Source organism: Electrona antarctica (genome assembly GCF_951216825.1).
Source record: "Electrona antarctica genome assembly, chromosome: 12".
In the NCBI taxonomy this organism is placed as follows: Eukaryota; Metazoa; Chordata; class Actinopteri; order Myctophiformes; family Myctophidae; genus Electrona; species Electrona antarctica.
In genome coordinates this window covers 31,014,187-31,026,514 of record NC_136793.1, presented here as the reverse complement: position 1 = coordinate 31,026,514, position 12,328 = coordinate 31,014,187, and the positions used below count along the sequence as shown (strand labels likewise).

Below are 12,328 nucleotides of genomic sequence, written 5' to 3'. Positions count from 1 at the left end.
CCTATTATATAAAGATAGGTTGAAAAGTGGTGAAGTGGTCCTTTAACGAAATATTGCCACAATACAGATATTACCAGTAGGCCTACATTTTTACATAATGCCTCTAAGGCACTCTTTGAGAGGAGGTATTAGAGAGTTGGTTACACTACAGATCTCAGTTAGGTTTTGCAATATTCAGACTCATTGGAGAACAAAAAGAAAAAAGCACATTTAGTAAGGAGTCCAGGGATTTGTTTTACATCAACATATCACACACCTTCTATTGAGATCAGATCCGACATTAATTGATTGTTGGAGGCTTGGTTGGAGCACATCTTCAAAAGTCCATAGTGTTATTAATGGATCAAGATGTCTCATGGATCCAGCTGTTCTATCAACTTTAGTTATCAACTAGTGTGAGTCTGCTCAACTTACCTATGATACTTTCTTGGCATGTTGCGAATGAAAGACCATTATAACAAAATGTGGCTTTTCACGGTGTAAGTAGAAGTTTTCTGGAAAACATGCTAAAACTTAATGGACATGAAACAGAACTCAATTACATTTTAATGTAAAATTCATCATCAACAACACATTTCCAACCTATAGAGAAGACCATTAAGATTTCAGTTTGTGTAACACTGAAATGATTCAAGATTCATGATTCAATACTTTATTGCCATGTCAACAGATTTGTTTCAGTGACATTCATTGCAGTAACGGGGGATAGAAACAACAATTAGAACTACACAGCTGCAGCCATATTTCGGCGCTGCCCTCAGCTTTCTTGCATCTCGATAGGAAAAAAATCTGGGGGGGGGGGGGCATATAAAAAGCACTGCACTGCACAAGCACTGCCATCCCAGCAGTTGGCAGGAATGGCATGGAGAGAGGAAAAAAAGATGGGGATTGAGACAGCGAGCGGCTCTGGTGAGTGCAAGAAGAGAATGGTACCAGGTACCACGCTCGTGCCATGCTCATGTGCCCTGAGACTAATATGCAGGAACACTGACACATGTCATTGACTGGCAGTGAGCACATTTAAAGTTATTACACAGGCTGACATTACTGATGACCCTGTAAAACCCATCTAACAGCTAGACCAATAGAACTGATTTTTGATTGACATTTTCAGTGACAGTACATATACATGTAGGAATAACGGGAGGGAGTAGTATAGACATAGACAAATATTATTATTAATAAATAAATACATTCATACCATTTCCAGTTGACTCGACAACTAAAAAAAACATGGGTCACTATAAATGGAACCTCCTACAACTCAACTATCAATGGCACAAAACTGTAATCAGTAAACACTAAAACTCGTATTTAGAAATGTTATTTTGATGAGAATCTAATATTAGAATGATTTCTAGCGTAGCCCTGCCTTTCCATGTATATCAAGCTGTACTGTCTGTTACATTTAAAATGTAGGTGCTGTCAAATAAAATTGTATCATATAAACAGTTAGCAGTGTGACAGAAAAAAAAATTCTATCCTTAACTAAATACATTCTTAGTTGATCGGTTGATTAGTTGATATAATAGTTATTGGAAGTCAAGTCGATTATTATCGTTTATTTTCATTGACAAATCTGTACATTTCAATGCTGACTAAAACTGTCATCTCGCAATGTGCATTGTGTAGCATCAGGCCAGGGAAGCATGCATTTATTTTCATTCACAAACACATTTTAATTTTATATATTGATTTAAATGAATAGCACCTAATATATCAGTTATAAGCACATTATTATTTCCCTGGACACCCCTTGGGGGCACCACTGCAAGATCCATGGCACAATTCTGAGGTCTTTCTTTGATTCCTTTGCCCAAAAAACATAGTGTGAGGATTAACAAATAAAGTTTCTAGAAGCCAAGATAGTGTAAATAATGTATTTTCTAGTGGCCATTTTAAACATCCAAAATCGCAGCCTCGTTTAGCTAATGTTCAAATGTTTTTCAAAAATGTTGACAAACAAAACAAAACAATATTTTTTAACATAGTGAACCAGACTATAATCAATAACACAATAAAAGACACCACATTAAATTCAATGTCATACAAAGGACATAAGTCTCCTGATTGGCAACAGTGTGGGATCATCTCCAATCAAACCTGCTGCTACCATTGGCATTATGGCTGTGAAAATCCTGTCCAGAGAAGCAAAGAAAGTAAGGGATGAGTGTTCAAGCATAGCACTAATTTATGGCTAGTAAAGTAGAGATGAAGAAAAGCAAGGGCTCGCAACTCACTTTGTAATGCTCCAAGTATTTATTCACAATCACAGCAGGCAGGACATACAACGTTTCGACCGGTATTGGTCTTTCTCAAGTATGTCCTGCCTGCTGTTATTGTGAATAAATACTGCATGCATTACAAAGTGAGTTGCGAGCCCTTGCTTTTCTTCATGATTAACAGTTTGGCTCAGCACCAAGATCGGAGGATGTGCGCTGTTTTATTTTATTCTGGCTAGTAAAGTAAACATGGTAAAAGAAACAAAAGTAGAAGTCTAAGAATTAAACTAATAAGTGTTTACTTATAGCTAGGTATAGTAGCAGGGATGGTACAACAGTTTTGTGGTCAGGCTGTGGCACCAGACTAACAAGAGAATAGTTGTGTTGTGTTGTGAACTTGTGATGTGATTTGTTGTGATGTGATGTGTGAGAATGGTTCTGTGACAGCAAGGCTGGGTTACTTAATGTCAGTCTCATTACTTACAAGCGTTTGATTCCAGAGTCAGGCTGATCAAGAGGAGCAGGGTACAGTGGAGGAGAGGGAATATGAGGGACCAAGCTAACTTCATCCTTCAGTTCTTCCTCCTCACTATGTGATGTAAAAAAGAGGATAGTTAACTTTTAAACAACTGTTATTTGAATTTCTTGCACATGCTAACATTCTATAAATAAAGAAGTGACCTTTTGTAATATGCTAGCTCCTCTTGTAGCATGAAAACTTCAGACTTGAGTTCATTCCTCTCCTGTAGGACATCACGCAACTCCTGGATGGTAAAGCAGGGTTTTTCGGACTCCTTCTGCTCCAGGCTGTTTGTCACCTCTTCTGTTTCCCCTCCATACTCTTCCTGGTATAAAAAACAAAATAAATAAACAACCACGTTTGTAGTTATCTTCTTCAGGACAGAATGGCAGGTACGGGGCAGACAGTATCTTTTCACCCCTGCCTGTGCTTAAGAGTGTCTTTCTTTCTGTTCTCATCTTGGGCCCGATTCTTACACCCATATTTTGGGTGCACCCAAAATATGGGTGTAAACAGTTTAGTGAATCGGGCCCCTAATCTTGCAAACTCATACACGGATGAGGGTCATATATCTTGGCATGCTGCCAGGAGGCCAATGAACTCAACCTACAAATATTTTTATAACAGTCTTGAACCGTAGTCATAAGCCCTATTCGCACAGGATTAGTATTATATAGGGACCCCAGGTCATTTGTAATAATCACGGAGGACGTATGTTTTTTTTAAATCCTGTGCGAATCGACCATGTCGGTGATTTGGTCTGTAATAATGACAGGCCAAATGACCAGGCCATATTTCAGCAAACACGGACATCCTATGATAATAGTAATCCTGTGCGAATCGACATCTCAGTGAGAGTGAGAATGAGAGAGAGATAGAGATAGAGATAGAGAGAGAGAGAGAGAGAGAGAGAGAGAGAGAGAGAGAGAGAGAGAAAGAAAGAAAGAGAGAGAGAGAAGCGCCCGTCCGAATCTAGCCTTCTCAACTGCGGAGCACCGGGAGCAGTCTCGAAAATAACTTCTTTTTTTTTGTCCCACAAATTAACAGAGAGAGCTAGAGAGAAAGTTTGCCATGCGACAAAGTACCAAACAGGCACACAGCCATATAACTCTATGAGCAATGTACACAGCAGGCTGTTGTACAGTACAACAGCAACAATAAGTAGCTAGGCCTACTTCCTGGGGCTGGCAGTGGGATTTCAAAATAAAACATATATGATTAGCCTCCTCGACTGAGATTTATTTTGGAGTAACTATACTTGGAAGTTAGTCCATAACACATATTGTCTTACTATCAGTCTAGCATTCGGTAAAACACGCACAGAACACCACCGCACTGCCTTTTATCTCAGACTCCTGTCATTAATTAGCCTTCTTTATCGCAACCAAGGGTGCACACTTGTTTTTACCAGCTGCTGTGTAAGCACAGCTGGTCAATGTTCTCTCTGCGGTGCTTTCACGTGCACTTGCTGTAGTTGAGACCTATGTTTCTCATTGGCTGTACTGACAACCTATCGTCCTGATTGGCTGCCTCGTCTCTAAGCAACCACACACTTTTTGCCTCTAGCCGACCTCTCAGCCATGGGATATAAGGCAGCAGCTGGTTATTAATTGATGTCATCAATTCTTGTTTTACATAGTTTTACAAATAATATGCAACTCGACTTCATCCCTGGAAGAACGATGTGATGCGTTGCCTGTCGTTGATCATTTGTTTCATTGGCTCGTTCACTGGCATCAGAATCAGAATTATAGAGTGTAGGCCTACAAATGAACAGTCCTTTCTTTTTTTTTTAATGTTTTTTTTTGTGGCTTTCGCCTTTATTTTATATTTTTTATGGAGGGACAGACAGTAGGCTGACAGGAAATGGGGAGAGAGATGGGGGGAAGACATGCAGTAAAGGCCGTCGGGATCGGGAGTCGAACCCGTGGCACACTGCCAGACTGGATTACCAGCCAAGGTGCCTGGACCACTGAGCCATGGCCCAGGCCATGAACAGTCCTTTCAATTTGAAGATAATAGATAATATCCGTAATTTCATGTAAAACACAGACTTCGCTTATCCAATGCGAATCCGCCACAAAAAACACAGACGTCAGGGGGTCATTTCTAATTACCTGGGGGGTCCCTATATAGTACTAATGCTGCGCGAATAGGGCTATAATAAAAAGTGTCATGACGCAACTCCCAATATATAGGCCCTGTCCATCCCTATTTGCCTAGATTTTCTAGAACTTAGGTACGCTACCCAGTACCCGGCCTGACAGAGATATGTCCTCTTCTGAGCACCCCTTTCTCATTAATTTTGTTTTCCTTCACGCACAGCATTGGTTATGTCATTAACAATTATCTTGCTCCACAGTTTTTCTAATGAGTATAAACAGAATGCATTCCAGAGTGAGCCTACTGCTTGCGTAACATACTGTATTCATCCTGGGTATTTACTGAAATTGAGTTTACTTTAAACCAGATGAAAACTTTAAAAAAACAGGACTTAAAATCTTTATTCGTAAATGTTCAAAAATCAACCCAAAATATGCCTCATATGAGGCAGGGAAGAAAGTAATGCACACTGTTTTCTGTAAACAGTTGACACTGGGCTTCAGTTATACCACAACAAAATAGTCTACAGGGGTAAGTTTAAGCAGGTATTACCAATAAAAACGCTGTTGCTCCCACATCTTCATCTTCATGACAGTCATCCTCCCCATTCTCATTTGCTGAGCTTGGGAGGAGGGATTCAAAGCAGTCAGCCAGGAATCCAGGGTCCCCTCCGCATTCCACCCAAACTGAATTTTGCTTGATTGAGTCAGCTGTTTCTGCTACCAAGGACTATATTTGGGACACATCAAAGCCACTTAAGGCAAAAAAACAAAACTATAAACAAAACACATTTCCATATTCTATTGACATGGCTGATTTAAACCTTGCTCTACATGACATCAGCGTTTCTGTTAAAAAGGCCAGGACTTATATGGGTGTGTGTACCTTTAATGCTCGGGACGGGTTACCATAGTTACAACAAGAAGTGACGTAGTCACGTTACGTGACTCAGCCCGCGAAAGAGTCAAGGAATGTACAAGCCCTCTGTCCGAAAGTCAAGTTTAAGTCGAAACTATTTTGAGTATTACCTCCGTTTGTTATCGTCTGAAGTCTGAACTAAGTTCCAGTATATTTTTCACAAGCTTTATGAGTCAATGACGAAAGTAAGTGCATGCAAATGTTGATGTTGTTGTGTTTTATGCCATGTAATAAGTGATTCACGTCGTGTAAGAGATGCAAGGAGATGACATGATTAACGTCATGGTATAATGCTCATAATACGTGCCTGGTCTCTGGAGTTCCTGTGGTGGTTTGTTAACTATTTCGTTGAGTGAAATATGGTGTATGACCGTTCTCTGGCACCAGTAAAGTGACCAATGCATAGCGTTCATTCCAGGCAGGTTGTATTCACTCTGATCTAAACGTCAATTCTGTCTATGATTCTGTCCCATTTATCTGGCCACCAGGGGTCATCCTTTCAATTATACCAGTCAGCTCGTTCCAGACTTGAAGGCAGATGACATTTTGTGGATGTTTATTATTATAAACTTGTGTATGGGAAAGTGTGGAAAGAAACACTGCTATTCTGCTAATATCTACAGATTCATACAGTGTATGGTGTGATTTGTTACCATGGTATATTTTGCATAGCCTACTCTTTATGATGGAGTGGTATTTATTATTTGTTTGTCAATTAGCCCTTCACTAAGTCCCTCCCCAACCCATCCTTGTCCAATAGGCACGTTAGCAGCGAAGAAAGCTTGACCTGCATAGCAACCGTTGCTAAACTATTGCGATTGACATTGGACAATCACTTTTTGGGGTGGGATTTAGTAAAGGGCTAATTGTGTAAAAGTACCAGTACAGATTTATTCTGTTTGTTACTACAGAACTGCTGAATATAAAGATGTGGAATACTGGAAGTCAAGTCTGGGTCCATTATTGCATCCTGACAGATGCACCATCTTGGGTATTGCTGACAGACATACTGTATAAGAGCCAGTACTCTGCCTCATACTATTTTACAGTTTCAAAATATATTTTTTGTGATACTATGGTTCATGTGCTATCATGAGGTTATTGTTTGACTTACGGTTCTCTGTGCTGATGTTGGTGGAGACATCCTTGCCTTTGTGGGGAAAGGTTCAACGTTCTTCACAATCTCTCTCTGTAGCTCCCACTCAAGACGCTCTTCCCTCAGCCGAGCAACCTCGAGCCGCAGAGCCCCCAGTTCCTGATGCCGTGCCTGGGCTGCAGCCTCCAGTTCAGCCTTCTGCTGGATCAAAGCCTTGCCCCGGGCCTCCACCACACCGGTCCTGTGACGAAGGTCCTGGTTGATCTTCATAAGTCGGTGCTGCTGCATCTGAAGCTGTATGTGGAGGGAATACGTTTCAGTGTCTCTCATCTGGTTTTGGTTAATGCGATTAAGCTCTTTCATGAAATCTATCCCACAGGCCAATTAAACAGTCTCTCACCGCCTCAATATCCTCATTCCTCTGTGTCAATTCGTGGTCTTTAGCCCGGATCACATCTCTCTGCTTGTCCACCATGTCCTTTAGCTTGTTCATCATCTGTCGTTCTTTCTCTGACATACCTGTGGTAACGTGGTTGTTATGTATTAAAGGACAAAAACTGACAACACAAGTATTGGATGTACACTAACAATCTAACAAGCGGTAATAAACCACAAAAGTTTGTAATATCTCATAATTTCAGGCACAAAAGAACGTGCATGTATGTACTCCACAAAAAAGTGGGAGACGGTTTGGGAACCCTGTCTTCCAAAAAGAGAATAGAAGTATTGCAAGTAATGATTCTTATTTATTATAGTCTTAAATACCAGTGTCTTAACTGTTATTTATTCCTAAGGCCAGGAAGAATTCACACTTGAAACACGTTACTAAGTTGTCTGTATGTACATATAGCTGTTCTTATTGTGTCAAAAAACCCAATCAGAACACTTTAAAAGGGGCCTATTTAAAACTATTCGTAAATATGTAATTTTTGGGGGGCATTACACGGTCAGTTCCCTTCTCTTTTTTCATTTAAGGGCAAAGTAATTCTTAACAGCACCTTTACCTGATTTACAGGTATTCTGCATATCCTGCATGCATACAGTATATTACCTAATTAATATTTGAATAATGCCCATTCCACAAAATAACAAATGGAGGTTTGCCTTTGTATATTTGACCCATGAGAGTAAATAGAACTGTAGCCAAAGTCTCCCACAAGGGCTAGCCTATATTTTTGTCCAGTACAAAAATAGTCCTTTACAAGATGTCACCTGATGCTGCTACCGACACCCCCCCTTCTTATGTCAACATCTAAGTGTGCAACATATACAATTGCACGTGAGTGCATAGGAGGATGAATCACAAGTGCAAAAGAAATCTATAACATGTATAAGCTAGTCAATCAAACAAACTGTCTCTCCACTCCATACCCCTTAACTGAGACAGAACAAATCAATGCAGAGAAACAAAGGATCAGTCACTAGCACAACTTGCATGCAAATTTTCCACTCAAAAGTTCATATAGTGTGTGTGTGTCATCAATTTTGTTAAAGCTGCAATCCACAAGTTTAATGTCCTACTCTGGATTCAAACTGTGTGAGTGCAGAAATGTCTACTTTTGAGCTATAAGAGACAGCTTTTTTTTAGCAGAGGCTAAATTGTGTTTTGACTTTGAAGCAATACCTCGTCAACCAGTAGTAGTCCTAGCCGACGCCAAAACTGTATACATTACAGTATTTCCACCACCGCAGTACAGATTACAGATTGATCAAAAATAAATAATGTTTTATTTACACAGCAATAAATTATGGATTGCAGCTTTAAGCACAAACAAATAAAATAATGATATTACGTGTATCTGGACTCTTTTATACTGTGAGATGGCTGAACCAGTGTTATTCCTGAGTAATACACTGAGCACTCTGTAGTATATACCAAGGTCTTACAAAATCCAACAAGACAAGCAATGCATAGTGGTAAAACAGCCTGACCGGTCTTGTGGCTAGAGTGGGGAAAATTAATTCAGTGCTCAATAATATTGGATATGTAGTTTGAGAATATGAATCATTATACATTTATACCATGTAAAGGTTGATTTGCTGCAGTGTGAATTTTAAGACTGTAATGACTATTAATATCATATTACTGTCCAACTTACAGAAGCACAGTAACTGCTAAAGTAAGCAGACTATGTGTAATTCAGTATCTCAAGTGGAAATTGAGTTTACAGGACTTGTGAAGGACAGCCAAAGTCTCTTCTCAATCTCAAAGCCAGATTTATATTTTGTTGAGTGACACAGGCATACGACTAAAGTATAAACCCCATATAAAGAACAGAGAACATTCTGTTGATTCCACAACACTACTGTACAGTATGTAGTGATTTTGAGTAACATTTTATGATTTATAATTTATGTACTGACTGAGATGAGCGCATCTTTGGTGCCTCTGTGTTATTTCTCAACAACCACCGGCATGGCATATACAGTATTATTATTATCCCTTGCATAAGTGTCGGTTCAAATGGTAATTTTCATGGGACAGGGCAGCCCACACAGCACGTGTTCAAATATGAATAAGTCCTCAGAATCTTGCTTTAAAGTCCGATGCCATACGTTTAATTTCATGATAGCATTTCATGGTGCATAAGTTTGGAACTAGGTTCTAAAAACCGAGATTTCACATGGTTAAGTGACGCAGAGAGAGACTTTTTGAACATAAGATATTCGCACTTGCAGAAAGTTTAGAGAAAGGCAGAAAGCACAAACGGACAAAGAAAATATATGTAATGTATAATTATTTTTGGGTATTAACCAAAGGCCGTATTTTCATTTCATTTTTACCTGTGCAGTTTCTGTTTCCAGGAAGTGAACGTGATATTGTTTATGTTTTTGGTGTCTTATAATCCCATAGGGGATGGGTCTTTAGAAGGATCCCTGGCTAATAAGAATAATATGCCTTAAAACATTATACTTGCCCTCTACAACTAAAATAAAAACACCTTCAATATTTTATTTCTTTCATAAATACAGAATCTTTCACTCAATAGGAACTGCCCCTGTCGCAAGTTGATGATACCATATGTCCATATGGTCTATAGCCCTATGGAATGTATGGAATGCATATGCTAATAAAAAACAACTTAATACTTCCTAAGGATAATATGAGCATCAAAGCAATATTTAAATACTTTTTATTAGCATGTGCATTCCATATATTCCATAGGGCTGGTTGGACCACACATGGACATATGACATCATCAACTTGCGACAGGAGCAGTTCCTATTGAGTGAGATATTCTCTATTTATGAAAGAAATAAAATATTTAAGGTGTTTTTAATTTTAGTTATAGAGGGCAAGTATACTTTTTTAAGGCATATTTGTCTAATTAGCCAGGGATCCTTTTAACACAGGACAAAGAATAAAGAGCTATCAAAGACATGTGGATATTTTAAATGATCTGTAAGAATTAATGATTTTTTGTTTTTCATTCATTCGTTCATTCTTCATACAGATGATGTAAAATGTCCACATGTCTCTGATAGCTTTATTCTGTTATTATTATACCTACCCTCATGTTGCTGTAGTTCTTCTTTTGTGATGGGTGTGTTTTTGAGGGAGAGGTTTATCAATAGCCTCTTGTTCTCTGCCTGAAGCTGAGTAATTTGGAGGACCAGGTCCTGGGCCTCTCCTCTCCACACATCTTCCACGGACTCCAGCTCCTGAAGGATGGATATTTATTATTGGCGATAATGGCCAAGGGACACTCACACAAACATAATCATCGAATACATTTCTAATACTATTGTTACTTCACACACACACACACACACACACACACACACACACACACACACCCCGCCGTCCCCGGCACCATTGCCGCACCAACAACAACAATAAAGCAATAATAAAGTAGCACAAAGTACAGTACGGAGTTTAATTTCTTAAATCCCCGTTGTGACACATTTTAGAGAATGTTTATAGATGTGATTTTTGTTTTCAACTGATTACAGCATAAGTAGGCCTACTTCGGCAGGGCTTAGATCAAGACTATGATAGGATATAATAGGAAGGATGTATTTGATGGAGTCTGACTTTTACTTTAGTATCTATATGAGATATGTCAAAATCGATAAAATACATCTATGGTCCAAGCCTTGGACCAGATGTATTTGATCGATGTATTTTAGCCTTGCCTATGCTAATGCTTCCACATGCCTTTTGGTGTTGTTTTTCCTTTTCCTGTCTGTCATCTCGCTCCTGTCGCAACCTGTCCAACTCTCGCCGCAGTGCCTCGGTCTCTGGGTTGACGGCGGTGCTGCGACTGACGAGCACCTCCAGGACTTCAAGGATCCGCACCACTTTGGGCATCAGCCGCAACAATGATTCGCAGCCAAACTGATCAATTATCCGCTCAAACTCCTGCCCCACGATCGCGGCAATATCATACACGTCCATCACGGTCAAGTCCGTCGCATTTGTGTCCAGGGCAGATACACAGCCTTCCATGCCTGTTTTCTGCATTGCGAGCCGAGAACACTTAAAAAACAAAATCAGCACGTTTTCCTCATGTATTAGATTTGAACATTAACATGTATTATAATCACAGCTGCCTGCACAGATGCCTGACGCATTATTGTCGTACTATAAAAACTTAATGTCCACATTGTTGACAGTCTAAACTTCGTCTCCTCCTGCAAGCGACTCGATCCTGCATTGCAAAAATCTTCCCCGCCTGCAACTGCAACTTGCGTTAAACTGAAGAGTTAAAACGCAACTGCGCATGTCATATTCTATCTGGGTCCACTGACTGTCCAGACTCGTCCACTCACTGACCCCACACGCACAACAGCAATTGTGCCCGTTGCCACTGCGATTTAATACAATTAAATCAAATTACATCACATCAATTCTAATATTGCCTTACCATAGCCTATTCACAAATGGTAATGGTGCATTTATATAGCGCCTTTATTCAAGCCAAGGCATAGATTGTAAATGCACATTCACACACACACGTTCATACACTGATGGCGGCGGAAACCATGCAAGGCACCAACCAGCACATCAGGAGCAATTAGGGGTTCAGTGTCTTGCTCAAGGACGCCGAATACAAGTCGGTTCGGCTCTGTAGAGCCTACAATGTGACTTCATTTGAGGTTCGGGGGGGCGGGTACCGTGACTGACCGTACTAAAGTCGGCTCTTCGGTGCTACTGAAAATTTCTGAGGAGCCGAAATCATTTCGGCACTACAGCGGTAAAATAGGAGTATGAATCGGCCCTAACTCTGGGGGAGCCCGGGTTCGAACTAGCTTGCAGTTAATTACCATCCAGCTACTCTACCCCTGAGCCACTGCCGCCACAATGGTAACAGATTTACAATCACGAAATACAATGGCAATATAGCCTGTAGGCCTATAGTGTATACAGACTATAATTTAATGCAAAGATCCAATGTATCTACATTGCAAATAATGTTTTTTTTAAGCTTACTTTACTTTGTCTAAAATAAATGTACTACGCCTATA

At 39.9% G+C, this 12,328-nt stretch overlaps 1 protein-coding gene across 3 annotated transcripts; it reads right to left on the bottom strand.

Annotated features, from left to right (window-relative positions):
• Positions 1-998: 998 nt before the first annotated feature.
• On the bottom strand, positions 999-11,556 carry LOC306933381 (RILP-like protein 1). Of its 3 annotated transcripts, none has more exons than XM_079515583.1 (8): positions 11,019-11,556; positions 10,372-10,522; positions 7,260-7,378; positions 6,874-7,153; positions 5,398-5,564; positions 2,904-3,067; positions 2,707-2,811; positions 999-2,138 (listed from the first exon to the last, which is right to left on the bottom strand). In XM_079515583.1, exons 1-8 carry the CDS (start codon positions 11,322-11,324, stop codon positions 2,045-2,047), a joined length of 1,386 nt encoding a protein of 461 aa, XP_079371709.1. In that variant the 5' UTR covers positions 11,325-11,556; the 3' UTR covers positions 999-2,044. The 3 variants fall into 3 exon arrangements, with proteins under 3 accessions (XP_079371709.1, XP_079371708.1, XP_079371710.1); XM_079515582.1 differs by having other exon boundaries at positions 5,398-5,574; positions 6,878-7,153; XM_079515584.1 differs by lacking the exon at positions 5,398-5,564 and having other exon boundaries at positions 6,878-7,153.
• Between the last annotated feature and the right edge of the window lie 772 nt (positions 11,557-12,328).

What these genes read in the sequence shown, in the direction of transcription:
- LOC306933381 (XM_079515582.1), bottom strand. Translation starts at nt 11,324, where the DNA reads ATGCAGAAAACAGGCATGGAAGGCTGTGTATCTGCCCTGGACACAAAT. An exon ending in GAGCAACAGCGTTTTTATTG is followed by an intron (nt 3,068 to 5,397) that starts GTAATACCTGCT and finishes TTTTTATACCAG; the next exon opens with GAAGAGTATGGAGGGGAAAC. An exon ending in GAGCTAGCATATTACAAAAG is followed by an intron (nt 2,812 to 2,903) that starts GTCACTTCTTTA and finishes TACATCACATAG; the next exon opens with TGAGGAGGAAGAACTGAAGG.